General features: G+C 41.5%; 1 protein-coding gene across 1 annotated transcript in view; it reads left to right on the top strand.

Annotated features, from left to right (window-relative positions):
• Positions 1–4,664: 4,664 nt before the first annotated feature.
• The window catches only part of LOC128711177 (pneumococcal serine-rich repeat protein), a 115,595-nt gene continuing 94,488 nt past the window's right edge, over positions 4,665–25,771 (top strand). The window contains exon 1 of the mRNA XM_053806041.1: positions 4,665–5,592. Coding sequence (XP_053662016.1) covers positions 4,698–5,592 — 895 coding nt within the window. The 5' untranslated portion in view covers positions 4,665–4,697. The remainder of the gene's footprint in view (positions 5,593–25,771) is intronic.

The following is a 25,771-nucleotide window of genomic DNA, read 5'->3' as shown; positions in this document are numbered from 1 at the left end:
ACGACGACGAGAATGTGCTTTAAAACCCACACAAACATACACCTCATCAAACGAGCAGACGCAAAACATATAACCCCGACGGGGCACATAAACGTAAATAAAAACACTACCGAAGCATACCGAGGAAAAGAAAAACAAGCCGGCTGTGTCGATTAAAAAAAACCCACACACAACGGTGTACCGCAGCATAGACCTTCAGCGTCAGATGGATAGGACAGGATTGGCTTACCGCCACCGGTCTCCTGCACACTGCTTAGCCACAAGGATTTCCTTACCTTGCTGCCCTTTCAACGTACGATACTTCTTCTCGATTCCCGTCCCGTGATCTCCGTCCAAGGGGTTGGACGGAATTTTGAAATGATTTTTTATTTTGGCTTGCCGATTTCAATCGGCCGCTACCTTTTCTCTCACTGTGTCTGGCTGATTGAGCAAAATATGAAATATACTTTTAAAAGCTTTTCCTCTTTCGGTCGATTGGCTTTACGCATTGATGTTTATGCGTGCCGCCAACAGATCAACGGAAGGTGTAATGAGCCCCGGATGGGGCGATGAAAAATTCGCACAAACGGTCATTTGCAGTTACGCCTCGTGAAGGAGACGGTCTTTTAAAGTGTTTGTTGGTGGAAAGTCTGTAAAAGATACAGAGTGGAAGCTGGAGGAAGAACGAGGGGCACGAGGGTTTTAAAGCCTTTTTAGTTTTTTTTTCTGTTTCTGACGATGAGATGATGTGGGTCTGTTTCGTTGTTTCGCATAACAAGAAAACAAAGCCAGACACTCACCCCTCCAAAATCCTTCATCCATCTGCAATCCCCCCACAGTGAGAGGCGGGAAGTTGCGTACACGTGGAATTTTTGTGTAACCTCGATCGGTCTCCTTTAGATGGAAGTCTTTTCCTTTTCGCAAATCGTTTTCGAGGGGTTTTCTTTGGTGCGTGTGGGTATATGTGTGTGCGCAATAATGATAGACGTGTTTGGGGGTTTGAAGGTGACGGATCTGAAGTGCGAGAGGTGTTCTATCTGTCCGCGGTCTGAGGTCAAATTGTGCGTATCCGTCGCGCTGTCTGTCTGGTGCGTTTTGTGTTTTTCGGTAGCGGACAGCCGTTTATAACCACCAGGGCCAACACCAGTGTATGGTGAAGCAAGGTATGCAGGGGGTTTATGCGTAACCTGTCTTTCGGTACGCCGACCAAGGAGACCAGACGAACCAGACAACCGACAGACGATGCAAAAGAAAACACAACAGAGTAACACGTTGAGGTCTTCGGCCTAGTTCTCACATTTTGAAAGCTAGGAAAGCGAGCTTCCCTCTGTGTGTCTTTGATTCGTGCAAATGTGAGATGTTAATTTTTACTCTTCGAATGCCCGTTTAGTTACATAATTTGAAATAATTTGACGTCTGGATGTTTGGTTGTGTATTATATAGTTTTATTTTACCGTCCGATTAATGCAATTAACACTGCGAAAAGGACTCGAAACTCAGCATTTCAATGTACATAAAACATCGACCCTAACCACTTCTAATGTTTTTTTTTGCCCATATTATAATGTCATATTTTACTCCAATCTTGCTACAGATGTCAAATGTGTTCATTTCGTAAATTAATCCAGTTTGCATGTTCACATCCGCTTAAGTAACCAAATGCAAACCCTTCTGATACCGTATGGGTCAATGACCATTCCAATCCGCTGGCAGTAATGTTAGTCAACGGAGCGGCCACAGTGTAGTGTTCCGTCCATGCAGTAACAAATCCTACATCAGCAAAACGGTATACATTCCTGCAAACAAAACAGTTTTATGCAATCCAAATTTCTTTTTACGAAAGCAACGACGGAGGGCGTTCTGGAAAACAAGATCCCCTGATTATTCTACTACGAGCTTGTCATAATAAGCATAATGGCGTGTGTTTATAACCTGGTGGAAACAGGATACCGGAAGCTTAATGCCATGGGGTGCACCGAGTGCAAACGTTTAATTGAACGACAGGGAAGAAATGGAACCCTTCCTTTGGACGATTAATTAGAATAATTATCAGCTTTGAATCAAGCGACATCAATTGCAAGACAAACTGCGATCGGTGTGTTTTTGTCCATTAGCTTTATTGTAAGTAAGTGAAGTGGTGCGGTACTCTAATGTGCAGAATGGTTTGTTGAGAAAAGGGACACGTGTTGCAGAAAATTAACACAATTTCAGAACATTCAATAGAAAACTCTTGGCACAGTACAACCCTCATGTGTATGTTCTGCTGTGTTGCTTTTTTTAAGGTGCCCCTGTCCTCGATATATTGTAATGATGTTTAACGTGTTTTGACAGCCTCTAAAAAATAATTCATGCTCACGGAAGGGTTACCTGATTGCCGCATGCAAATGGGGCCAGACATTTTCAGAAAAGACGATGTTGTTGTTATTGAAAATTATTCTAATTAGCCGTCGGTCCTTTTTCAACCCTGCTGCACTTCCGTTTCCGTTGCAGAATCGCCGAGACACTAGGGTTGTGCTAGAGCTGGTAAACCAAAAGCATCCTCGTAAAGTATCTCGATTGCGGTTGACATGTTGATAAGATGTTGAAAGTCCAACGATAATAGGCTACCTTTCGCTACTAGTACACGTCAATTGCGCTCTCTGAAGGCTACGCCATGAAGCGGCAATGGTTCTCTCGAGACAAACGATCGATCCCATTTTTTTGGCTGGACGAAAGGCAATGCTCTGGAAGGTAGCTGGTAGCTGACTTTACGATCCTTTAATGGGTGCTTGAATTGTTGCCGCTATAAAATGTGAAACCATCAAGCCGTGCGGAGTGTGATGGTGGAGACGCAGTAGAATAAACGTAAAATGTGGTCAGACTCAGATGTCAGCTTCGGCGAGCAGTTCTGGCCTTTAAGTATGTGTGTGTGCTATAAAAGCGTGGATAATTGCTTCATAAGGTTTGTTGGAGAAATTTTGGGGACTTTTCCAAGCTCACCCAGGATCAGTATCATTCGCATGCTTCTAGTGCACCGCCGAGGGTTTGCGTGATGTGATTTGTCCCAAGCATTAAAGAACTAGATTTATGAACTAATTGCAAGGTTTCCGTTTTTATGTTACTGCGCTAGTGGTATAGGTACGATAAAGCCACAGCACTCGTTATCGGTGGTATGTCGTACTATGGAGTTAGTTCTTGGTGTTGATGCATGCGAACCTAGCTAGTTTCGACGTGATTTAGACGTAAGATTGCTAGTGATGAAAGAATGTTATAAAAGGATGAAGTTATTAGCAGGTTTTATGGCGATCAATGTGGTGTATGAATTTGGCAATAAAATTGTTGTTCTAACAATTTACACATAAAATTGACTCCTTACCTATTTTTCAACGTTACGCTGGTCATATATCTTTGAGGCAATCATTAGTTGAGCAAGCAGATTAATTTTCAGATCAGATATATAGAATCGAGCACATATAATCGTTGAGGAGGGTATAAGAAAGTAGTTTATAAAAAGCTGCAACTTTTAACGCAGCTGAACTGGGGTGAAGTGGAGCAAACAGCATGTAGTGACAATAAAACAGTATGTTTATTTATCATCTGCTAAAACGTCGAACCATTTACGATGCAATCGATACTCATCGGGTGTACTGATCGCGATCTCCCTATATACATCGATGCAGTGTCGATCACACTGAAAAGTTCCCGATGTGACCCACTTACACTTGTTGATTGGTTTGAAAAAAATTGTGGCGCTTTACTCCGTATTGCTTTTATACACGTGCGTGCAATGATACAGCAAAGGAGAGTAATGTCACACTTCACCACCGTTGAATTACTTTTTAATTGGCGCTAGATTTCCTGTGCAACGTTTGCCGAAAGCAGATTTATTGAATGCGTCTGCGCAGAGGTTTCCAATTGGTGCGATCAAGGTGTACCCCACGATGCGTAACCTATGTACACAATAGCGCACCAGAACCAGAGTGGAATGTATTTCTTCTTGTGTTTTCTTTTTATTTAATTGCCAGATATAGAAAGAAATGGAAAACACTAAGGCAAGAATGAAAACTAAAAGAGCAGCGTTTCAACTGCAACATGCGCAGGCTGTGCACAGTGTTCGGAAAAGCTCATGCTGTTGAACGATCCAGAGTGAATGGATTTATTATGATTGCATTAGTTTTGGTCTGGTGGAGTCGTGAAGCGATTGCTATGATCATGGACCGGCCGCTACTAATGAAACGTTATTTTCCGATTAAGCTATCAACGCAACTCCTTGGGCGGCTGGTTATGGAGCAGAAGATAATGATTATCATTTATTAAGCTACTTTACGATTGCTTTACGAGATGGAATTGGGTGTTGAAGGGGAAGTTGATATTGATATGGGTGCTGTGTTTGATTTCATTTAACCTGGAAACCAAAGTCGGTCATTGGCAATGCTCGAAAGTTGTTGAAATTGCACTACAAATTATCGTAAATTGTTTACCTCGAAGATAATTAGTTTCTTATTTGTAAAATAATCCAATTAGGAAATTTGAGGAGTTCGTATCTGCATCATATATGCGAAAAATCTTCATTTGTTATCAGAGCGCTAATATCGAATCTCTTTTCTGTTTGCAGAGCGACGAAGACGTATTCGAAAGATAGATCATCCGGTACTGGCGGCATTCCCACCAACACCATCGGCATCCGGTACCGCTCAAACAGTTCTCATGGGCCACCGTGGCGGAAAATTGCCGCCGCGATGTCCACACTTACCAACCACACTAATAACAACAATAACAACAACAACAGCGCCAGTATCCAACAACATCAATTTTCGCCTCAAGGTGCAACGCCACCAACGTCGACATCCACCAGTGTCGTTGGTCCATCAGCTGCGGCAACGAGCAACAGTTTCAACAACAACTTCCACGCATCCGACTGTATCAACATTATCAACAACAACCTCAACAGCGCTACTAGCCAAAGCCAACCGACTGCAACGACTACGTCAACAACGGCTAGTAACAGTAGTAGTAGCGGTGGCGTCGTCAGTGGGATTCTCGGCGTGCAGGAATTTAGCGCCAAGCTGTTCCTACCGTTTTCCCGCTCGAAGATGATGCATTCGTCATCGATCAACGCCAACACCTCGGCTGATCCATCCACCATCGACACCATGGAAGGCTCAATGGCCGGTCCGTCGAAGGGCGCGACTGGTATTATTTTTAATAGCGCCGGCAGTTCTGGAGCGAGTCGCGGCTCCACCCTGGTCATACCAGAGGCACTGAATGTGGTGCTACATGGTTATCAGCGCAAGCAGAAGACAAACAAAAAGAAGTACTTCGTTGTGTACGGCGATCGGCCGGGATTGCCTGCTCGTCTCGAGTACTTTGACAGTGAGAAAAAGTTTAAGCAGTCGTTCTTGAAAAGTGGTAATTGTGAGGGTCCGACACCGAAGCGCAGCATCGTGCTTCGTTCCTGTTTCAATATAAACAAACGCCACGAAACGAAGAAACACGTCATCACACTGTACACCAAGGACGATTACTTCTGCATTTTGTTCGAAAGTGAGGACGAGCTAAATCGGTGGCTGCGGACACTGTTGCGGTTGCAGCGCGGTGAGGAATCGGAAGGAGATCCCCCCAAACCTTCATTCGGTAAGTGGTTAAAGCAGAGCATAGTATGTTTATCATTGGTGGTCGTAGATTTATTTAAAGTTGAATCTGATTTAAATTCGTGTATCAGAATGAGTCCGTAAACTGTGGGCATGGTTCTGAATATCCATGAAGAAGATCTATGAATAGTCTGTCTCCAAAATCTCTTGAGTCTCCGAAAAGATAAATACTGCGGTGTGTAATTTATTAAAACATCTGTGACTTGTTGTTTTCGAAATGGCAATATCATACGTTTCACAGTAGAAGACAAGTGCTAAATCAAAACGATCAAACATTGCTTGCTTAATAGTTCTACTTGAAGCATGGAGCGACATGAGAAACAGATTCGCAGAAGCTTTCTTTTTGCGTCAATAAAAACATACAAACACACCACAAATGCAACGTACGCTGCCGCGACAAAACAGACTTTGGCTGACCTGTTGTTGTGTTCCTGTTTTGTTGCTGGTTGTTTTTCGTTGCAAGTCTGCATGTTGCTCTCGTTGTAGCTTTCGCAGATGGTCGTTCAATGACGTAAACGGATTAGGCTCATGTTGGTAAACAGCGTCAGGATGGTAAGGGTGGGGATGTAATTCATCCATCCGTCGCTAGTTCAGCATCCCATCACATAGCACACAGCAATATCAAGTTCCAACAGCTTGATGCGGATGAACACGTGGAATTAGGAGGGAATGGCAGGGAAATAGTTTACTTTTTTTCTGTTGTTGGTGTTCTCTCTCAGTTCATTGAGTTTGCATTTCGCGAAGGAAATGAGCCGCAACACACATACCCACACTAGGGGATGAATTTTGTTATTTATTCGCCAAAATTCGCAGACCCTACTCGTATTCCTAGCAGAATAGTTGTTTAAATGCGCTGTGTCGTACGGTTGTTGAGGTCTGTTGGGAATTTTGACGTATTTTTACTCCATTTAACGTAGAAAAACTGAAGAAGAGCTTCATGCAGAAGGTGAAGAAGGATATTCCAGCGTAAAGAGTTTTAGGAAATATGAGCCCAGGACTAAAAATAAATACGTTTTTTTTAATTGTCATTTTAAATTACACATATGTTTTGTCGTTTTTTTAATGTAACACCTGGGTTCGCTTTCTGTGTGATGTACACCCCTGGTTTTGTCAACCTTATGGTTAGCTTTTGTCCTTGCGGGATAGGGAGGCTTTTGCTCGCATAAGGTCATAAATTTGTATTAACCTCACAGTACCATTGCAGTGGAACGTGTTGAAGTCCGGAACGAATGGTCCGTTGGGATGCATTTATAATTCATATATGTTTGACATATGAAAGAATGGGTTCAGCATGGTAAGAGCAAGACGTGGCGGCTTGATGGACGTTCATAACGTTTAACCAACACTGCAGGGCTAATATTTGGTCCGCAACAATGGCTATAGTTGCTAATTAGTTAAAAATCAACGAATTGATCGCAGTTATGCTTAGTTTTCAGTTGGTATGTTCTATTTATGTAATTTTCAATGCATCCCAGCACAGTTATTTAACCAGTTTTACACCAAGTACCAAATTGTAAATTTATAACTCTGACTCTGTTGAAGTTATCTTAAGGTTTTTAGAGAAAATAAGGCAGAAGAAAAAAATAACCAAAAACCAAACAACTTTTAGCTCTCAAAGTCACGTCACATTATGCCATTAGAAGTTTTTAGTTCCTTTCTTATCTAAAAGCTGTTTATTCCAAGCAAGAGGTAACTCACTCATTCACTCTCTCTCTCTTCTTCCAAAGAAAATGACACTTTCCGATGAGGAAGATAAACCGTTTCTGTATATTCCAGGACCAATCTATTGGAATGTCATACACTTTTTTTTTCGAGGGTGTACTCCGGAGATGCAGTAGTTCCCGGTTTTTGTCCCTTTTTTTCTTCGTTTAGGCAAGAATGTTTTCGTACAACTTTTTTTTTACTCGTTATGGTACAAGGTTTTGTTGCTTGATTTTGTTTGAATGCACGACGAAGTGTACGAGTTTGCCTCTTAACATGCTGGGCCGGTTCTTAAGCGACTTTGGCGAAACGCATTGCGCGAATTCTGCGACGTTTCGTGTTCGTGACTTTCATGCACAACTAACAGGGGAGCGCAGTGAAGAATCGGGTTACGGGGAGCATATATATTTAAAACGGCAAGATTAGGTTTGTGAGGGGCGAATTTGGATTGGGCTTGAAGCTCAACTGCGCCAGGATTTTGTCCTATGTATGTGTGTGTTTGGGATTTGATAGCGATGCAGGGTGTTTAACAGGAGCTTCCGGCGTTTTAGGTTTGGTTGTTCTTTTTTGAGTGAACTTTTTCAGTGACCCATCCGGTGTGCCTCAAATATCTTTCCTCTGACCCCCGAAAAGAAGGTGAACCAATGCTGTAGGCACATAGCTCGGAACCTGACCAAGAAGCAGAAGGTTTCGAGAACCACGTGCCACCACGTGTTTGCACGTGTGCGATGAATTTTAGAACCGAAGCATATTCAACATTCGACGGGTTTGGTGCCTTTAGCAGCACTGCGCGATCGTGCGATGTGGAGGGAGAATATCTAGGGAGAAATTGGAAGGGCGGCGTATCCCTGCTTTCGACTCAATCAATTATGCGTCCCCTAGCGGATGGCTGTGCTTCTGTGTGCTTTTGTATGTTCCTGTGTTTTAGGCCCAGGATGTGGAGAATTTAGATGGGTTTGCGCGTCGAGGGATTTTTTTTGTTTTGTTTTGAGAGAAGTATATTTATTATGCCATCGACTATTGGTTACGGTCACTGAGAAAGAAATAATTTGGAAAATTGAGCAAAGGTCGGTTGGTATCCAAAGAAATGTCTTTAAGAAATAGAATATTTTATTTTAACTGTATTTTAGAAAATACGTCATACCTATCGTTTTAAATATGATTGATTATGCGAGAAGAAAGAATAAACCGTTTAGTGATGCAATGATAGTGCTTATCTAATTCCAATCCACGCGATATGGCTTGTGCTTTATTTTCCAATCAACGCGATATGAGATTTTATTTGATTTTTGAGTGATTGTAGTGTTTTAAAGGACACGCTAACAAATCCATCGAGTCTCGATCGTAGAGTGCGATGTACCATTTACGATGGCAGCATTCCCGTGTATTGTCCAGACCGATGACGCAAATATACGGAAAACGTCTGCTGAGAATTACGAATCCCGCCTGGTATTTTTGTTTTTGTTTGGTGGCAACATTTATTTGTGTAACAAACGTTCGTCTTGGGTATACGGGAACACTAGACGACGAAACTGTGCAGTGTGTGCGGTGGTTTATTGAAATGTCGTCTCTGGATGTAGTATTGTTTTGCATAAATATGCACTAAACGGTCATTTACGTGCGCACAGACCGTGTTTGCGTGTTTGTATGTATGTGTATACGTGGGAGCCTATATGGAGCGAGTCAACTGGGTTTGTCCGCGCCATTTGGTAAGTCCGTCTTTGCGAATTGTTTTTTTTTTTATGCGTACTGCTTTTTGGGGCAATTTTAAACGAATGTAGGTTGTAGAGAAATATGTGAAAGATAGTGGAAGGAAAAAAAGCTAAAAAATATTTGCATTGGATCTGAATCTGAATGTTGCGTTGACTTGGTTATGGAGCCACTAAACACCAACCAAGGAGAAATTAAATTTAAGAACACTAAATTGCAAGGTCACTTTTTGACCATTGATACTTTACACGGCTCGAATATCTACTTAATATTCGATTCGATCGATTTGCATCTAATGATGTACATACATAAATATTCAGCTTGAAGAATTATAGTTTGTCATAAATAGTAAGTAGTATGAATGAGGTACAGTTATTCACCAACTTAGTAAGGTAAATGTGATTTTTTATTCTGTGATCAGCACGTATGATCAACTTCTGGTTCAGAATATTGGAAAGCAAAAAAAAGAAGAATAAAAAGACAGATCGATCGAAAAAGGCCCTCTAGCAATGCAGGCAATGTATGTACATCGTGTTCCCTCAAGAAACAGATGCGCATTTTCCTTCATGCTCAGCAAAACCTCCCGTCCAATCCAATTTTCCGTTTTTTTTCGCCCAGCATCTCAACAGCGAGAAAAAAAATGGCGGCACAAGCGATGAGCCCATAAATGGCGAGATAATTGAATCAATAGATTTCCATTATCTTATGCTCGCTTCGTTTGTCGCCGTCATCACCAACAACGACGACGACGGCGATGACTTTCGATGAAGAGTGAAACCATTATGCTGTCGTTTAGCGCTTTCACTGTGTTACGGGGGTTTTATGTGCCACTCGTGTTTTTGTTGTGTTCTTGTGCTGTTTTCCTCCTTTTTATGAGCACATCAACATTCATTCTCTCGTTCTTGACCATTTCCCGCCCAGGATTGAAGTCTGGGCACGGTAAGCAATAGGGGAGTCGTCCAGATATCCTTCATACCGAGTACTCGTCTTCGGCTGTTAACGTATATCCGTTACAGCGTGCCGAAAAGCATAATGGAGCCTGAAAAGCATTCTTTGCTCTTTCATGGTGTTGTCTTTTTAGTAACCAACAGTGTACTGTAAGGCCACCACGTGTATGGAGAGTGAGTGGTGGTAAGATGGAAAAAATAGATTTACTGCCAGTGAAGTAAAGCCACGTGGGTTGAAGCTGTAAAGGCCTTGGTTTGTTGTTGTTCTCCATCCCAAACCGAGAATTGAGCTTGATGTGTTGATGGGACATTTTTTGGTCCGGCATACCGCGACAATAGGATTAACGAGCACGGTTGTTTCACAATTAGTCGCCGGTAGGCTTAACTTTCTTACTTTCTCTGGCAGCGAATTTAGCGAGAAGAGCCGTTGCTTTTTGAAATGGGACACTTGACTGAGGGCAGTGCGAAATTGGAAATGAATCGATGTTCTGCTTCATCGTTTGAATGTCATCAAAATGTCGAAAGTATAGCGCGCGCGCGTGTGTATGGAAAATCATGAGTATCACATTCTCTACCGTGTAATTACGTAGGACGTAACAAACAGAACACTCGTTATGGTGGTTTCATTTCGGATTGTCACAGCTTTATTTAATAATGTTCAGTTGAAAATATCGCAATTAAAATTACTATAATGTGTAACAACGAATGTTCTTAAAATTACGAATATTCTTCATGTTTCTGCGCGTTCCAATTCCAATTGTAAAGAGTAACGCCCGATAAACTTGTCCAATCCCGGCAGCAACGATCACTGAAAGATGGGGCGCGATTGAACTAATTTTACACCTCAGCAAACATCCATCGCCATATCCTGTGATGTGTTTCATTTCCAACGACCTGAAGCCGGTTTTGAAGGCAGGAGCCGCTAACAGTATGGCTTCTTCCAGGTTGTATTTTGCGGTTAATTGGTGGTCCGGTAGGTTTTACTCACCCGAAACGGTTACCCTGAAAGTGCCGAAAACAATATCCCATTACGCTGTTCAATGTTCAACATCTCGCTAGTACGATAGCAAAGGAACGCTGAGCGCCGAACATCGGAGCTCAGCGAACTATCGGCCGCGGATATATGTTAGCAGCGTTCGAGGGTCGGTTTTAATTAGGTGTCAAATCGGATCGTTTACAACGAAACAACGGACAACGAAGCCGCAGAATCGTTGGTGGGATTCCGTTTGCGTGAAATGCGTGAACTATTTGGGCAAACAGGAGAAGGTCCCATGACCGGGGCAAGGGATCAGCGATTGACATACGAAATTTGATATTTATCATTTCGAAATAGAGAGCACGATGCAGTTGCCGGCTGTACGGATTACGGTTCATGATGGCCGCATTATTCTCCCGTACATGGGTTGGAAAATTGCCGGAATTATCCTTGCCGGTTTTTGTGCGGCCACAAGATGGCAGTAATTAAGCGTTGCGTCATATACCTGGAAGAAACGTTTGTTGTTGGATTTTTGACGAGAGTTTTCGGCAAAAAGACTAAATCGGAACGGGTACAAATAATAGGAAATAGCAAATAGTGCCGCAATCTGTGGAACAACGCTAGCGTGAGAACATTCATAAACTCCTTCACGAAACAGAACCCCTGAGGGTTAGCAATTATGGATTGGTGTTCGTATTATTAACTGGATTGATTGAACAAAGAAGATCATATAGGGGTGACTAAAATCGATGAAAGGAATCTTTCTAATACAGCATATTGCATTCTCATTGATGTTTTGCTGACATTGAAGGGCATTTACCAGAAAGCTGCTCATTGTCGCTTGCCAGCCAGAAAGCCAAAAATGACAGGCCTAGACCGAACCTAGACCGAGAATTTCGAGCTTCGAGCTGATTGGATATTTCTGTTTACGGAATACGTAGAGAACATCCGTAACTCCAGTTGACCGTTTACTGCTGTTGCTCTCAAATAGTTATTATTATTGCACTCAAATAGTGCCAACAGGAGAAAGAAAAATACATTATAACCGTCATGTAAATATATTGTTTCCAAGTCGTTTCCAACCGTTTCCCCGTCTGTGATGAAGCCATTCACCCCGTTTCGCATCAGTCACGCGTTACAGCGAACGTGCCTGGATTTAAGACCCCATTGGAGTCGTAAAACGCTAGTCGAGAATATATCGCGCGTACATTTTCCGCAGGATCGCTGGGTGAGTGAGCTAAGCAGAGCTCTCAACCGTAAGAAAGGGTTTAAAAATTAATCATCGTCAAACTCACACTGACAACAACAAATCTCGTACGTGGTTCCATCGGTGGCAGTTGGAAAAGTGCACTTCGTGCTGCATGTGGGTTTCTTTCGTTTTTATTTTGTTATGCTGTCGCGCGAGCGCAATAATCTCGCTCGTGCATCGATTATTCGGTAACATTTGTTTTCTTACCTCAATGCAAGGTGTCCAATACCGGCTACAATGTTGTAGTTGAAAGCGTGGTGTGGGAAATGTTTCCATAAAACTGCAATCGGTCATTGCACGAATCTAAATTCAACAGCTGCAACTGCATGGAGTGTGTTCTGTTGTTGTTGTTTGTGTATTTGGGGTTGTTATTACCCCTCGTGTCGCTTTAGTTTTTCCCTCTCATATCGCCTTTTCCGATTCGGTACCGTGTGCCGACAACTAATTAACGATGGTGAACGCGGGTGAACGATGATTTTCCTCAGGGCGATTTAATTGGACTATGTAAGTCGATGACTTTTGGGCAGTGCCCGTCACTGGCCTTCTTATGCGTGGATAACAACGGTACACCCCGATACGTGAAAATTGGGTGAATCAAACTAAAAGTATTTAAGTGAAACATACCTGTTCCAAAATTTTTTAAATCATAACCGGAAGTGCATTCTGAAAGTGCTTCTTTAAGCTATTGATCACTCCGAAAGCTAACTGCCTGGAGAATACACTTAATTGCATATGAAGAATAACAGTCAATCGCGGAAGCCAAGTCAAGAAGATATCCCAATTGTGTGTTTTCGTGATCAAAAAGTGTGTCTAATGGGTTCATAAAAGGGCGTGTCAGATACTAATCGGATTGATCATTAAAATAACGACCCGCTATAGGACCCGATTTGGCCGACATGGAGAAGGCATGATCTAAAATAAAAGAGTTGCAATAAAATAGTTGGCATCCATTTCTGATCTTGAGAGAAAAGAACAACTGGATGCTTCCTTTTCCGATGGCTCCGAGCTCCAAAAACAGATGCCCAATTATGATGCTGCCATAAAGATACCGAACGAAGGCTCATCATCATGCCCAGTGTCACATAAAAATTGATCACAAACTGTTTTTGACGCAGAAAGGGAGATATAAAGAAGAAGAGAAAGAATTTGATGTGGATTTTAGATGTGTGTTTTTTTACTCATGCATTTTGCTTAAAACATGTGTTGTGGTTTAAAACATTTTTTTGTAATGCATTATTTGCTTCAGTTTGCATACTGCGCGATACTGTTGATATTTAGCTATTCGACTACATACTAAAAATTATTTTTTTTTTCAATCGTAATATTACTTCGTTTTTATTGAAGTCTATACCTCCATAAGTCATCCAATAAAAGGAACTGACACACGAGGGAAGCTAGTAGTCAGCTAGTAGTCAGTAGGAGAAAAAAATTTTAATACCTAAAGGCGAAAGGATCGTTTCTTGTGACAAGCAGAGTCGTTATTAGACAGACATTGTGACCTATTAGGTTGTTATATCAAGAAGAGCAGAGATTCGAACTTCATTTAAATTTGCTAGGCGTACAATTTTTCCTGACAGCGTTACAGCTGTCGTGAAAACCTTCCTATCTGTTATTGAATCACATCGAAAAAAGATATTCCATTCCATACGACCAATATTGGCTCAGAATTTCAGTACACTTTGACAGTTCGGTGTCATGTTTTGACAGGTTAGGGGTTACGTTGTTCGTTTGCAACACGATTTTTCTTTCCTTAAATACCCCCCTCCCCCCCCCCCAACTTCTTTCTGTGCCTATTTTGGCGCATGTTGGCAAATGGTGATAGTGCCTCAAGTGGACGGGGTCAGTTAGTGAAGCAAATGAGGTTTATTTAGTTTTGCTCGCTCGCCAAGCTTCTTTTCTGGTGCGAATTGTTTTGTGTGTTTTTTTTTATGGAGCCGCGAAGTTGAACGAACCATGGCCACATCTTTCCCATGCTGCCAAGGTCTCACGATTGGCGCGGAAACGATTCGCTAATTTCCGCCTTCCGAAGGTGAAGTAAAGCCTGGTACGCACCCCGCGGAGGAGGCGAAACGCGCAAAAATCTCAACAAACACACACCACATGAACATGCTGCGGACTGCAGTGTGAGTGTTTTTTTGTGTACGGTCTATGAATCTCGGTGACGCTGCGTGCGTGAACTTAGAACATAAAGATGAGGAAGCAGAAAAGCATCCGCAAAAAATCTACAAAATCGAACACAAACAAAATCTCGAGCCTGATACGTTTGGCAGAATGATCTGACTGGGGGTGTCTTTGGATGTGTTATTTTTTCTTCGTAGTTATTTTCTTAATGTGGTGAGCTTTTTATAAATTTAGATTTTTTTTTTCATACGGGCGTTGGTAAATTGCGATGTTTGCAAAATTTACCGCGAATTCAAAGGCACAAATCATGCTTTACTTTTGCTTTGTTTTGATTTCGTTCGTTGTGTGCCACTGGTCGAATAAATGTGCGATGCGTAACAAAATGTGTATTTTTGGCGTAGTGTACCGGCACCATCATAGGTGTCGATCGTGGACATTTTCTGTCTGGTGTATCTATTTTGTTCACTCCTTTTTCCCCATTATATCTCGCTTCCTTTCGTTTGGAATTTTCCGCGCAAGTTTTGCGGTTTAGTTCGGTGAAGAGTAGCAAAATCGTTTGGTGTTTCAAACCGGTGCGTAATTAGAATATTGCGCACATAGTGCTGCAGGGGAAGCAAATGTTAATGGATCGATTTGTTTATGGAATTAACACTTGGCTTTCCGCATTCCTCGTTCATTCAGCTTTTTTTTGTTAGTTTTGTACGTTGGGACGTTAAGCATGCACTTAAGTGCATTTTATGTGAAAAATGTGCTCTTCTTAATTATTATGTTAAACTATTGTTTTTTTTATAGTCGTAAAACAGCAAAACAAAAAAAAAACATAGCATACGAACGTAAGTTGCAGAAAAACCCATCGACACCAACGCGTACCATCTTAATTACTAAAACAAACATACAAATCTGCGCCTAGCTGAGTCAGACGCGCGTTTTTAGAGCAAACTTTCATCATCGGTCCGGTGTGGTGTGCTGGTTTCATTCAATCTTGCTTCTAGCCGTCTAGTGGCGTAACGAAAATTCGCGATGTCTGCGAATGTCTGTTTTGTGAATAATTTTATACATCTTTTTACGCGCGTTTAGTGACTGTATGAAACATATAGCACTGCTATATGTTTGAAACAGAGTTTGTGTTATGAGTTTCTGAGGTTAAGGACTTCAATGCTGTAGAATTGCACAACATTTTTCATATTTTTGGTATTTAATAACTGTCTACAAAAGTCAGTTGGAAAAGTTATTCTTTTCTTAAAATTTGATCTTCCAATCTGACTTTCTGCGGCGGCATAAACATGGGATGAATCAGTGCTCTAGTTTTGCAATGCAAAAAAAAATCAACAACGCAACTTCACACCTCCACCAACCATTCGCGAAAATCTCGACCTTATCTGTGGGCGGATTTGTGGTGCATGATTATTGTGCTGTGGGGATGTTTTGGTTGCCGTTCCCATGTGTTATTCGTACTGGTTGCGGGGCCCGATATCGTATACCAGGGGATAGCAAAAATGAATCTAACATGAAAAAAGTGAAAAAGAACATCATCCGTAGTGTTGCTGCTGTTGGTTTTGCGTTACTCTCTTCCATTTGCCGGGCACACAACCAAACACGGCCAGCAGTGACCTCAAGCCGTGCGACCTCTCACATCGGGGTTTTATTTGCGGATTTTGCGGTCGCGTTTGCGATACCCATTTGGTCAATTTTGCTTTGACTGTTCGAAGTACGAGGCTACCCCACGCCACGTACGGTTGTGTATATGTTGTGGCGATGGGAACGTGAATGTTTGCTAAAAATATGCTCATCCAATTCACGATGATCGTGTGTCAGTGAATGTTGGGTTGGGGGATTTGCTTTTTTATTTCTCTGCGCCGGTGTGTCCCCAATCTATTGTGGCTCTATTAAGGAAAGGAACCACGAATAAGCGGAGCTAGGGACGCGTGGAGCAACAAGCAACACGATGCTTACATTCTTCTGTCGGGTGGGCTCGGTATCTGTCTGAGAAACGAAGAAGACGATAACACCCCTAGCGATCTAGATGCGATCACGTTTTCATTGGCACAATTCGCGACGTTGTTTGTTTGTACGCTGTCGCGATGGACCTGCTTGTTGCTACTGTTGCAGAAGGCGTGTGTTGTTGCTGCTTGATCAGACGGATGGGTGATCTCAAACCATCCTTATTAGACGTTTGTGTTGGCAATTAGAATAAGATTCATCAGATATCAATCTATCAGATTTTTGCAGTGGTTTAATTTGATTATGAAAAAAAAATTAAACTTTGTTACATAATTGTGGTTCACCAATGGTTCATGATCACATTTTTGTATGTATGTAACCCTTCACTACAAGTAATGGATAAAGCATGCACACTAAACATCGGAGGCTATGTACATTAATTTGTGCTTATGCAAGTAATTAAAATTCAGTCAACAAAAAAAAACTCATCCATTGAGTGTTTGCCGCAATGTTGGTTTGTCGCATTCGACATAAGTACCAGCCTCCTGATTTCGCAATGTGTAAAATGGGTTTATTGAGTTCTTCATCCCTTTAATTTCTGATCCTTACCGTTCAGGTTCTCGGATAAAGGTTCAACCGTTTCCGGCATCATCATAGCAATCAAGTGAAGAGCGCATTAAAACACACACACAGAAAGTAAACCACCGTCAAATACCGACAAAGTTAGCGATACGACGATGCTCATGATGATGATGATGTTACTGAAGTGAAAATTGGATAACTTTTGCCAATCTGTTTTCTTTCACATCGGTTGTTTTCGGCCACCAGCCCTGTCAATGGCAACGGGTGCGTGTGTAGGCCATGGGAAAATTATGCTGTACAGCAGTGTGTATGCCTGGCCATTTTGGACCCCATTTACCGACCGCCAAACACGGGGATACCGTTTTTTAGACGGGGTTGGTTTTTTGGACTTAAAACATCAAAAGGTAGCTGCTCTGCTGCTCTAGCGGGGTTCACAACAGAACCTTCTACAGGGCGGGTGATTTTTGCAATCTTGTTCATGGTTCATGTGCCTGATTTGAGAGGCACACACGGTACTCGGAACGGGAGCTCGAGGTTTTTGGTTTCACCAAATATTTAACGTACACTTACACATCACTACCATCACTGCCTAAGTCTACCCTGTCATGTGTGTTAGTGTGGGATTGTTTTTCTTATGCTGTATCGCGAAACGCTAGGAATAAAAAAAGGAGACGCATCGAGTCGGTATCAGCAAAAAACAAAAAAGAAACGTGTAAACAAAAGTTTCTTTGCAACATGTAGCTGATACCCATGGGGGGCCCAAAGTTCGAAGTAACTGCGTGAAATGTTACAGTTTTAAATGTTGTTTTCGTGTGTAAACGGTGCGCCTTTCGCTCACATTATTTTTTCGCACTGAAAGAAGACTGCGAGTAGTAAAGTTTTTCTAGTTCTATTTGCTATTTGTGCATTACTTGTTTTTCGGATATTGTGTTGGCTTGGTGTGGAGCTTTTTGCTCGTTGTTTTGCTTCAGTTCTTTTCGCTTTCATTGTTTTATTTTCTTCTATTTGTGGTATTCGCCATTGTCATCATAGTTGCGTCTTTATATTATTAAATATTTAAAAAATGAAGATTTTGTATAAAACTGTTATTAAACATTTGAATCGTCAGTTTGTTTGTTGTGTATTTTTATCACTCCTAAGAGTGACTGTATGTACTATGTTGTTTCCAACTTTACCAAATAGGCAATAAAATACAATTTTAATTGAAAACAACATATTCTAACCATTAATCGCACATCACCGCTGCGACAGACCGATGTCCGGTGGCGACTCCCAAACCGAAAGCATGAGGCAAAAGGTATCCGTCAGCTCGGATTAAGTTTGACAAAGTGTGTGACATCGGTTGTCAGTTTGTGTTTCGTTAGGCGTTTCTTTCTCTACTGCCTTACCACGAAAGAAAAATTAGACACGGGGGAAGGAAAAAGATATATTTAACATCCTTGCTGGGGGGTTGAGTTGGGATCATCAGGGGCTTTCCATTTCTTTTGTTTTGTGTTCTACCCACTGCTCTATCGAGGATGATTTTTATGGTTGACCCCAGAATGTCTATGGAAGCGCATCGGTCAAAGAGAATGATTCTCAAATGTTATTTTTTCGTTTCCTGATGATGTTTGGGTTGAAATTTTCGATGGAAGGCGGTGGAATTTCCTTATTCAGGTTTATTTTGAATAACCTTACTTTTTTATTCATTATTATTATACGGCGGCTTTTATGTTTAATTTAGATGTTATCTATGTTAAATCTATGTTTTGTAGAACCATTGTAAAGTTTATTTAGTTTTAGTTATTACCCTGCCGTTGAACTGCTACCCTTATTGCATTTTCTGCAGCTGCCATCGTCGGTGCCGTTGATGGATCCCATCTGAAGGCAGAAATTGATTTTTATGCGCTTTCGTAGCATTTTTCCACGCCTATTGTCAATAGCATTAATTTTCTCTGCGCATGTAATTTGATGGGGACCAGTAAAACTATGCAACTATCTAGTTTTATGGACACATCATCTTACCCCGCACACGGTGGGCTAAACAATTTTTCTCTTCATGCCATTGTAGAGCGTTAAGAACAGCGGATGATCCTAAAAATATCTCGGCGACCCATTGGAAATAGACGGTGTCAGCGGAATAGCACCGAAAGGGCACGTGTCTATCACTTAACTTTTTTTCGTGCGTTAAATAATGGGACAAAGAGATTAGGACACATGTGTGACCGTCGCAGACAGATGGCGACACGAGGGATAAGATCACGCGCTCATTTACAGATCTAGCTGAAAAATAAACCCGAGGGATGCAAATATGTCGGTTTCTTGGAATAGTTCGTACCACACCCTGGTTAATCATGGATTTAATGAGAAAGGGGGCATAGTTCAGGAAATGTTTGTTTTATATGGAACTATTCCGGGCGAGATGTTTGACAGGAGAAATTTAGCAAAGAATAAAAATGGTTTATTGACAGATTCTTGTAGATATCGTTGTACCTTGAAAGAATAGGATGCTTTAGAGAAATATTTGTGGTGCTTAGAATATGGTTTAAGCTAATTTTAAATATAATTTTGCGCTTTGCAAAACAAAATTAAATATTTAGTTAAAATAATGATGCAATCTTTGTACATGAAAGCTCCTTCAGTAGTACATTCATAATTTTTTTTTCATAGAGCATTGTTGTTACATAAAACTAATATCTTCGTTGAGGTATTGTTTCCAACAGAAATCTCGCCTGCATTGATTTATTACCGCTTCATGCAAAATATGGGGCCGTGATGCAAACCTGAAACCGAAGCGTTTCATTTTGATGTGAAATGTCCTTAACTTTATGCCGTAACTCCTCCTGGGCGATGCGCGGTTTGTGCTTGTGTGTTGAATTTTCGCCAACTTCCTACCTTTGGCTTCTACAGCACCAACTGTTGTTTGATGCATTATAGTGCACACGCGAACGAAACTATCTTTCGCAGTGTCCTGAAACCAAATCATCGAAACGGAGGATCGCCTCGTTGTTCATTGTGATATGGTGCCATGTTTCATGGCTCCATCGTTTTCTACCGCCAGTGGTACACACCAGGAGGGATGCGCGTAAAGCCACGAATATAAAGTGTTCAATTTCATTAGCGAAATCCAATCTACACCACCGATCGTAAGGTTGGGTAAGGTGTGTCCTCCTTTTGGTACGCCATGCAACGATAATCAGTAGCTGATGCACTTGATTTTGCATGCTCTCGACGGAGGATGATGCTGGTGGAGTGGGAGTTGGGGTGGTGAAAAATTATGATTTAGCGCAAGATGACTTCCACCAACCATACTGGGGAACGATGAACTATGTATTGCCTCGAACGTCTGAGACATAGACAACGAGCTGCCTTACCGGACCGCGTGTGAATAAAGATTTACACGCTCCGGCATTTTTTTATCTCTCGTTCTTGTGTGTTTCCCATAAACCAAGTCTATTCGATTACGAACGCCTGGCTAAGACGTGCTTCAATTTGGTGCAAGTCAATAGCAACTTTTTCTTATTTGATTCGCCTTTTGTATTCGGCAGCCGATGCACGATATACATAAGCCTCAACGTTGGGAAGCAAAACTTTCGAGGCTACGATCATCTCATTTAGTCGCTTTTATCCACCGAAGTGTGTGTATGGTTTTGTGTGTTCTTATGTTGTTCCATGAAGCCGTCCTTTTCACTGACAGTAGAGAAGGGAACACTTTGGACGAGAAATTAGTAGGGTCGTTGGTGGTAAATAAAGGTAGTTCTTGCCTGCGGCTAAATCGTGAAGCACATAGTCTGCCAACAGAGAACAAAAAAATAAACAATTCTTATATCAGCATCACTGGAGGTGGATTTGAAGGATGTCAATTTTCTATCCTCGACTCAGACGAGTGAAAAGGTTTTGTGAGTATTCTTCTTCGCTCATTGCTCTTATGATACAACTTGTGGAGGAAAAAATCCATCCATCCAGCCATAAGGGCTTTTGGATGGATAGCGGGCCACGGAACAAAAAAAAAAGAAAAGACGAAGGATTAGTTAATTGAGGTTAGCTCAAGAGAGCTTAGCAGGTTGATGCAAGAGGATTTTAGATGACTTTAAAGAGGGCAAAGTATGGTCGTTTGTCTCGCAAGGATTTGTTGGTTGTTTTAGCGGGTCACGTTCTACGCAGAACACGTTTTAGTGAGTTTTAATTAAGCCGAACCTTTAGATAAACTGTTTTCGATAAGCAGTACCACATGCGGTTTTGTGCACTAACGTACTAACTGACTAACGTCAGTTGTCCATCAGTTTAATCAATTATTATCTTTTTTCACTTGCGCACATGGGTGATCATGAAACCGTTGCGATAATACTTCCTCTAAATCGTATCGAACGATCAAATGGACAATCTCCGTTTCTCTGCGACTTCCATGGCCATATTCTCCCATATCTGATTAGAATTCAAGGTCACTTCTGGTTTGAAAGCGTTCCTTTCTAGATAGCAGTGTGCGTGTTGCGTCAGGGTTCGTTCGATTATACAGCATCTTGGCGATCATTTCAGCGGTACCAGCACGACTCCACACGACATATTTTGACATTTGAACAGATCACCAACACCCTCCCCATTTGCGGGCACCGAATATGCGGGATTTCCACACGGGTATGACAGCTGATTTGCTTTGCGAGCGCAGACATGAACGGATAGGGCATTCATGGAACAGTATTGGCTTGCGATTCGTGTTGGGGCAATCGCATCGATAGATCTAATTTAAGATGCTGATTTATGCGTAAACCTCTCTATCGGTGTTTGGTAATGTGTATGTATGTGTGTATGTGCTTTTTTCTTTTTTATTTCAGTTTTGTTCCCATTTATGCAAATGTACAAGTGTAGAGGTAATTCAAAATCTCACAAAGACGGCGACAGACAGCGTATGCTTAACCGACACGATCAGCTGGTTACAAAGCGACGGCTTTCATAGCATAGTGATTTGTTGCTTTCTCGGCTGATCGCGAGAAGCCAAATGCTAGATCATTTGAAACTTTGCTTTTATCTATGAATGATTTTGTCAGAAATAAATTGTGTATACTAGTAAAGAGTGGTTTTGTTTTAGTTACCAAAAGTAATTATAGCACATAGTGCCTCTACGAACTGTTTCGTTGTTAACTTAGACTGTGTTCTTTATTTTATTTATCGGAAGAACAGCCTGGTCTTACATCTTAAAGAGACTATTTTCTATAAAGAATAAAAAAATAGTGTATTGGAGGCTCTTTTCCTGTGATGGCTTGAAAATTAGCAGTTGTGTTCCGGGAACGAATACAGAGAATTATTCATAGAAAATGTATTTGTTTCGATCATCAATCGATTTATGTGATGGCTTGAAAATTAGCAGTTGTGTTCCGGGAACGAATACAGAGAATTATTCATAGAAAATGTATTTGTTTCGATCATCAATCGATTTATGTGACGCGGCAGGTTTTCCATTACTGCCGGACGATTCTTGGAAAGTAACATTCGTAATGAAAATACGATAGGGGAAACATTTCCAAGGAGCTTAGGACTTCATATTAATATGCCAAGTATACCGTAAAATGTTGCAATTCAATGATGTTCGGAACATTGAAAGCGAAGTTCAATGACAGCGAAACGATTCATATTCTACTGTTTCAGCTCCCGTTTCAAACATTTATTTCGGCAAAATTGTTTGATTGCCATGCCGTGTACATCCTAGGCATCTGTATTTTGGCGCCGAAATTGGGGGGCTGTCAATACAGCTGGGTCATATTTTGACAGCTGCGACTGTTGTTGCGCACAACACTGTGCGGTGGCGGAAGACCCAAAGTGTAGAAAGTGTCTCCACATGAGTTGATTCAAAATGGTTGAGCCATAGTAGTGGTAAACGAGAGACGGTTGTAGCCCATTGCGTCATATGCAAGTGCGTACTAAATTTGAAATGGAACGGCATTAGAAGCGCGTAGGCTCGCATATGTGCGTATGTACGTGTACATAGTATAAGTGGGCCTAGTAAAAAAGGCAATGCAAGTACAGAAAAGTATCTTAAACTCCCCGAGAGTGAAGCTGATCGCCAGAAAAAGTCATTTCCTTCGATTGTCTTGTTTTTCGTTGCTCTTTTTTAGTTTCGTAAATACATATGTGTATGTGTATACACGTGGACGGTTTTCTTCGAAATGGAGGAGTACTTCTGGGCCCTAGCTGCTGTTTTAGGCGACGGCAGAGGGCCGAATGTGTGCGCTACGCAAAATGGTGATTGGGCGCCAAGTCAACCCCCGGGGCACGCCAAAAGCCGACCCCAAGATTTGCATAAGAATTGGTTGGTGAATATTAATTGGGTTTTGTGCGGGCCCTCTCTTTGGTTTGAGCGGCATCATGACCAAAAGTCTGCCTGCTATCGCCACTTGCTCGACCTTCGCAAATCGTCTACCCAGGGCGGGGCAGGATAGTGGTATAAGACCGAAGGCAACCAATTCCGGCGACGCCCAGTACCCACCGACATGGCGCGGTCAGTTGCGGGCGTACTTTCCAAAAATAAGCACTAAACGAACAAAATAAAGTCAACGTAACGAAAGGCAAAGAAAGAAGAACGAAGGCTGGCAAAAAGAAAATCAGTAAACTAAACAAATATATTCTCCCTTCCTTTTTTAGCTGCGTATAGATCGATCGAGGCGCGAACCAAGTATGCATAATATGTCGTCGATGGGAGGCATATTGCGCGAGCTCTGGCGCCTTTTGTTTTACTCTAGACTGCCGTTTTCGTACTTCCGGCTGCTGCAGATGAAGATTTGAGACAGCGCCTTACGGCAACGTAACCGGATGTATAGTATTCGCTGATGAGCTCGGATTTTAACCGGCCAAACGGTCGTTTGCATAGACTGCAAGCTTTTTGTCACAACGGGAGGACCCAGGCAGTCTAAAATTGAGGGTCTCTAACGCCATGACATTGCTGACACTGTGAACGGAAGCGTCTCTTGGGTTGTAATCGGTTATACGGAAGTGGTTTTAGTTGAAATGACATTTTCAAGTTCGTAGGATTGATCAGATCTCGCCAAGTGTATGGTGATGCTACACAACAGTGTGTAACGTGATTAAAATCACGAGTGTCTTATTACTGTCTAGACTCCGTATCCGAATAGTTAGTCCTAGCTACGCGGGATTGGTCCGGATCGAGTTTTAGACTGGTCCTGTCGTGTGAAGACCGGCTTCGTTACCAATACACCGCTCCATGTCCATGTCCACAATTACAAATGCATAGCAATGATCATTTACACATTTTTAAATTGGTCAAGTCAATCAAATAGCGATAAATAAAACAACTTTCTTATAAATAAAATAATTTTTAATTTCTTTCTCTTTTTAGGTAAGTCATACATGACATGTCGTATTATTCAAGGATGATTTAAGGACAAGGTTTTGGAGCTGTTTTTGTCCTATCGTAAGTGTTACATATTATTGTTTTTTTTTGTTATTGTTTCTGTGAGAATGTCACACGTAAGCACTGGCTGTGATACGGAATTTTCTATATTTTCGACTTCACCAAAAAGACTGTGTGTCTCAGGCGCCGTTCTGTTTGCTACTGTTTATTCACTTGTCAAAAGAGTTCATTTTACAAAAAGAGTTCATTTTACAATGCTCGGTATCGATTGTCCAAAGTGTCTAGTTCAGTTCTTAGTTGAAATATTTCATGAAACGTTTCCCTAACTATAAGTGCAATCAAATTCATGAAACTATTCTTGCTTCCAATTATTGTAAATTATTCCATTTCATTTTCCACAGTTTCTTTAACTGTAACACAAAAGTAATATTTTATTGCAAGACATCTCAATGGTGGTTGAGTTGTTGTCAAGCAGTTGTTGTTTTTGAGTAGAAATGTTGTTACAGTTAACAACAACTGAGTTTTACAACTCAATCTGCAACTGATCTAGTAGATACTTACATATTCATACTTGAGTTAAATCATTGTCAATATATATTCTTCGGAAATCTGTTGGCGGCGGTATTTCTGCACCGAAAGTTCTGCGCAACGATGTTCTCCAACAGGCAGCTATTTATCAATTAATCGTAACCAAGCTCGGACAGTTCGATACGAGTTGAAGTTACCACTTCCGTTTTCCCAAAAAGCGTGCCACTTCTTCCTTTGAAGGATGCTAATTGGCTACCCGTCGACCCGTACCATTCTGGCCAAATCTTGGAACCATTACTTGCCGCTATCATCACACCAGCCAAGGGGTGGTAATGGTGTGGCGACTTGTAGGAAAAGTTAGACCGCTGAGTTAAAAACTGCTACCCAGCACGCTGGTGCAAGGATAAAGTTTTCGCCAACCAAAGTACGGATGCGGTTGAAGTGCTGCTTTTGGGTAGCGCCATCGTACGAGGCAAAAGAATGTACGAAAATTAGTAACAAAATTAGACACAACTTCTTCGTCTTCGCGTCCACGCTGTAATAACGTTTTAATTAAAAGGTTCAGCGCTTACACCGACCCCAAGGCATTTGGTGCATTTGGTAGAGCTGTCTTTTTGAATCATTGGATAGAGGTCTTCGAGTTTTGACTGGATGGTTCTTCATTTTTTTTTGTAAAACGTTAATATTAAATAGTAACATAAGTAATGTTATTCTTCGTGTGCGTGGCGCGGGATTACACAAAACGATATGTATTTATCACGAGTTTACCTCGTTTCCATGGGGAATATTTCGATAACAAAATACACACAAGAGAATAAAAGCATAAAAACGACTGTGCTGACTATCGGTATACTTTTTGCCATTCACCACTACACTTTCTATTAAAGTTCGTTAAAACGCAGTATCATCAAACTAAGACTCGAATTTATCCTTTAATTAATGTTTCTTACATTTTTCGTAAAAAACACAGTGAAATGCAAATGATATTGGGCGAACTGTTTATGTTTTTGTTACTCTTATCACAATTTTGACCCGCAGCTAGTCTTCCTGCTCTATTTTTTTTAT

The sequence above is a fragment of the Anopheles marshallii genome, chromosome 3 (assembly GCF_943734725.1).
Source record: "Anopheles marshallii chromosome 3, idAnoMarsDA_429_01, whole genome shotgun sequence".
NCBI lineage: Eukaryota > Metazoa > Arthropoda > Insecta > Diptera > Culicidae > Anopheles > Anopheles marshallii.
This window is presented reverse-complemented; position numbering and strand designations above follow the sequence as displayed.